The sequence below is a fragment of the Talpa europaea genome (genome assembly GCF_964194135.1).
Source record: "Talpa europaea genome assembly, chromosome: 15".
Lineage (NCBI taxonomy): Eukaryota > Metazoa > Chordata > Mammalia > Eulipotyphla > Talpidae > Talpa > Talpa europaea.
The window spans coordinates 81,420,587-81,424,891 of record NC_140083.1 but is presented as its reverse complement, the minus strand read 5'-3'; the positions used below and the strand labels follow the sequence as shown (position 1 = coordinate 81,424,891).

Here is a 4,305-nt window from a genome sequence, read left to right as displayed (position 1 = left end):
CCTCTCCTGTATTGAACGCTGCTACCCTCAGCAATGCCTTTGGTCTGTCTGCCTGTTCTGCTCCCTGCTCTGTCTCTGCTGAGTCCTCTCACCCTCCCTCACCTCTGGACTGTACCACAGCTCTTGTATAAATAAAATGAATGTTTAAAATTTTTTTTGGGGGGCCTCCCCGGTGGTGCAGCAGTTAAGTGCTGGGTTGCGAAGCTGCCCACAGCCTCTGCAGCACTGGTTCGATCCCCGGCTGCAATCTGGCCGCCAGAGGAGGGTCCCACATGGCACGCAGACCTCTCCAGCCGTGCCCGCTGCTCCCCTCAGCAGTGTATTTCGTCAGTCTGCCTATTCTGGTCCCCGCTCTGGCTCTGGTAAATTCTCTCACTCTCCCGCGCTTCTGACTGTACCCAGTGCTTGTATAAATAAATAAATAAATCTTTAAAAAAAAATTCTTTTTTTTTGTTGAGCAATGTAAAGTGCCTTAAAGTTTATTTTCAATAATTTCCTAACTTTGAAGAAAGAGTTTCGAGGGTCAGCGCCACTAGGCTTGTTAGGAACAAAGTCTAAAGAAGAACTCAAGTTCTTTAGCTCTTATTTCCATGTTTCCTACCCTACTACTGTGATATGTCATTTTAGGAGAGAGTCTCAGGAATTCTTTTCTTCGTTTTCTTGATTTCCACTCACCCATTAGGAAGGTTGCCCCTTCTACTGTATTTCTTTGTCTTCCAAAATACCTCGTCCATTCCAGCTCTTTCCTCAGTTTCTAATAAGTACTTTTGGGAAAATTGACCATCAGTGCTATAGGAGATCCGGAAAATAAATTCACCTAATGTTGTAGAAATCACCTAATGTTGTAGAAACTGATAATCATGTTTATGCTACTCACCCCAGGCATATTTATGTTTTAAATTGAATAATACATCTGTAATGAGGAATTTCCTGGGATTAGAATAGTTTTTTTTTTTTTTTTTTTGGGTGGGAGGGAGATACCAGGACGAAGCATCCCCTTCTCACTGTATTCAACTTAATTCACATGCATGGTAACATCAGTAGATACAGCCAGTATTTGGAAGACTTCCTCTTTGCCTTCCATAGCCATATCAGACTTCAGAATGCAGTGTACCCAATAATCTCCAGAAAGTCCAGTAGAAACATTTTTGTGAATCAATTGGTTTTAAAGAAAGACTAGTTATCTTTATTCATTTTGAAGTTACTCCCTTCTACTCATTCCTGAAAAACAGACATTTTGAAATGAGAAAGAAATATATCGAGTCCACACTTTTCAAATTTTGGTGAAGAAACTTGGTCCTTGTACAACTGAGATATCAAAGTATTCACAAGAAGTGAGAAATACTTTCTGAGCATTTATAATCCATACCATGAGAATGCTGTATGACCAGAAATACAAATTTATTTATTTTTAGTTTCCTTGATGACATTGAGAATTTTGGGAATCTTATCTCTAGAACATGCCTTTATTAAAGAAACCATTATGAATAAAAGAAACTTAAAAGAAGGAGAAATAGGTAGCTTGATTTGGCAGTTTGGATTAGAAGGGAAAGATTAATAAACCTACGGAATAGGGAGAAACTATTTCTTTGGCAAATTCTTGAATGTCATCCATTCAAGATACAAATTTAATTGATCTTAGCCTAAAAAACGTTAATAATCTTTTACTTTTTTGTGAGAAATGTCATTTGTTTTACTGTGTTTTTGAAGGCATCTTTCACTTGCTTGTTTCGAAGTGTATAAATGAATGGGTTAAGCAAAGGAGCAACTGAAGTAGTGAGGATGGACACCACTTTATTAATGGCCACACCTTCCTTTGCTGAAGGTTTGATGTAGATGAAGATGCAGCTGCCGTAGGTGATAGAGACCACAATCATGTGGGAAGAGCAGGTGGAAAAGGCCTTTTTCCTCTGTTGGGCTGATGGGAATCTTAGAATGGTCTTGACAATATATGTGTAGGAGAGGACCACACACACTAAGGTAATAATGAATACTAAAACTGCAAAACTCAAAACAATTTTCTCTATTAACACCGTGTCTGAGCAGGCTATCCGTAAGATAGGAGTTGCATCACAGCCAAAATGATCAATCACATTGGAGTCACAGAATTCTAGCTGGAGGGTGACACTAAGAAGGGGGAGGGTTACCAGCAGGCCAGCAACCCAGCAGCAGAGGACAAGCATTGTGCAGACCCTGCTGCTCATGATGGTGGTGTAGTGCAGAGGCTTACAGATGGCCACGTAGCGGTCATAGGACATGATAGCCAGGAGACAAAATTCTGTCCCGCCAACGAGGACAATAAAAAATAATTGGGTGGCACAAGCATTGTAGGTGATGGTATTGTCACCAGTTGTCAGAGTATACAGGAATCTGGGAATGCAGACAGTGGTGAACGACACTTCTAAGAAAGAGAAATTTCGGAGGAAAAAATACATGGGAGTTTTAAGATGGGAATCCACAAGTGTGAGGGCGATAATGATGATGTTTCCAGCCACACTCAACATGTAAGTGAGAAACAAAAGTATAAATATCAAAACTTGTAGATTCGGGTCGTCTGTCAATCCCAGCAGGATGAATGTTGTGATTACTGTGTGATTTGTCATCACGGCCTTGAGCTGGCGACAGGGATGTGGTCTGTAGAAGGGAGTGTGATAAGAAGCAAGTGTTAGGACCTGAATGGAAACACGACAGCCAGGCAGATCACATGCACCTTCTTTTACTTAACAATCAATTTTCAGTGTAGCAGTGCTTTTGACATTGAATTAGGAGACACCTGTAGGAAATATCGAATGAGCTTCTTATGTTTATAATTCTGTGATCACAAAGTGCATTTCCAAAGATGTCAAATAAATGCAAAAAAAAAAAAAACCAACCATAGTTCATATGTTGCTTAGGCAGTTTCTCAACAATATTGTTTAGTGTACATCTTTCATTTGTCTTTATCCTTGAAGGAAAGTCATTTTTGAAGTTTTTTCTCCTACCCTCGCCTTTTGATGCTTTTGGAGACCGTATTGAAATGCTCCATTTCTAAAACCAGGAAGGATTTGTTAATAGGCTTTTTTGTATGTTTTAAAATGAAACTTTTTTGGGAGAAATTTAGGATCATAGCAAAATTGAGAGAAATTTACAGAGATTTCTCACATAGCTCCTGTGTAGCCTCCCCCATAATCAGTAAACCTTACCAGAGCAGCACATCTATTGACATGATGGACCTACACTGACAGGGTAAAGGCCATCGCTTGCAATGTGGTTCACTCGGTGTTGCACAGTCGGGGTGTGGACACATAGGTCGTGTCGTTTATCTGATATTATTTTTAATTTTAGCAACAGCACATCGATTTGGAAGTTTAAGTTCTGCTCTTTGCACTTTAGATTTTTCTCTAAATAGGGAGATCAAATGTTTAAGATACAAAGACACATCTTTTTTTTTTTTTTAATCCAATATCTAGGCAAAGTAGTTACAAGTCGGTTTTGGGGTTGCATAGGCATTGGGTTTTCTGAAGTGGCATAAAGAAAAATTTTTCTATAATCTGAATGTAACCCAGACTTATTCCTTGCTCTTTTGGGTCAGGAGCAGAGCCTAGAAGGAAAGTAACATTTGCTTTTTTTTGGCAAGTCTGACCATCCTTCGGCTCACCACAGCTATCATTCAATCATTAGAATCTGACTCAGGTTAGATCCTAGTAACCTCCTTTCTAAACAATTCCAGCCCTTTCTCTCCTCAAATAACTTTTCCCACTAATTTGCCAACCAGTCCCTTAAACCTCTCAGGTATCCACCCTGTAAAAGGAGATCTGGTAACCACATTTGTAGGCCATATAAGTGCTTATATCTTTTCTATTTTTTCAGGGGACATTGATAAGTGAGCAAATACAGACAAAGCTCAAGGATTGTAGGGAAATCCTATACACTTCTGTGGGAGAGGCAGGTTAATTTCTTGCCTCCACTAATACCCAATATGTAAGGAGAGAATCAAAATACATGAGGTTGCTCTTTTTTTTTGCTCAAATAATCCATATTATTCATTCAAATAAATCATACAATCTATTATTTGCAGAATATAAGAGATTAGTTACGCTCTCACTCAGAAGTTTCAGGCTGCCAGTGAGAGATAATATTTCCTTCTTGTGCATACTCAGAGACATGCTAACACAAAATAACAGTGAAAATACAACCTTGAATTTGGAGTGATAACGATGCCTTGTCTGTTCCTTCCAACAGCTGTATAGGGAGCTTATTCATATTTTCTTGTTTACTCAGTTTCTATAGATTCATTCTTTGTTGGCACCATCTGTCATCTTGAGT

At 39.1% G+C, this 4,305-nt stretch overlaps 1 protein-coding gene across 1 annotated transcript; it reads right to left on the bottom strand.

Annotated features, from left to right (window-relative positions):
* Positions 1-1,565: 1,565 nt before the first annotated feature.
* Positions 1,566-2,663, bottom strand: LOC311184964 (olfactory receptor 6C2-like). Its single transcript, XM_084255299.1, has one exon. It carries the CDS (start codon positions 2,601-2,603, stop codon positions 1,665-1,667), a length of 939 nt encoding a protein of 312 aa, XP_084111425.1. The 5' UTR covers positions 2,604-2,663; the 3' UTR covers positions 1,566-1,664.
* Between the last annotated feature and the right edge of the window lie 1,642 nt (positions 2,664-4,305).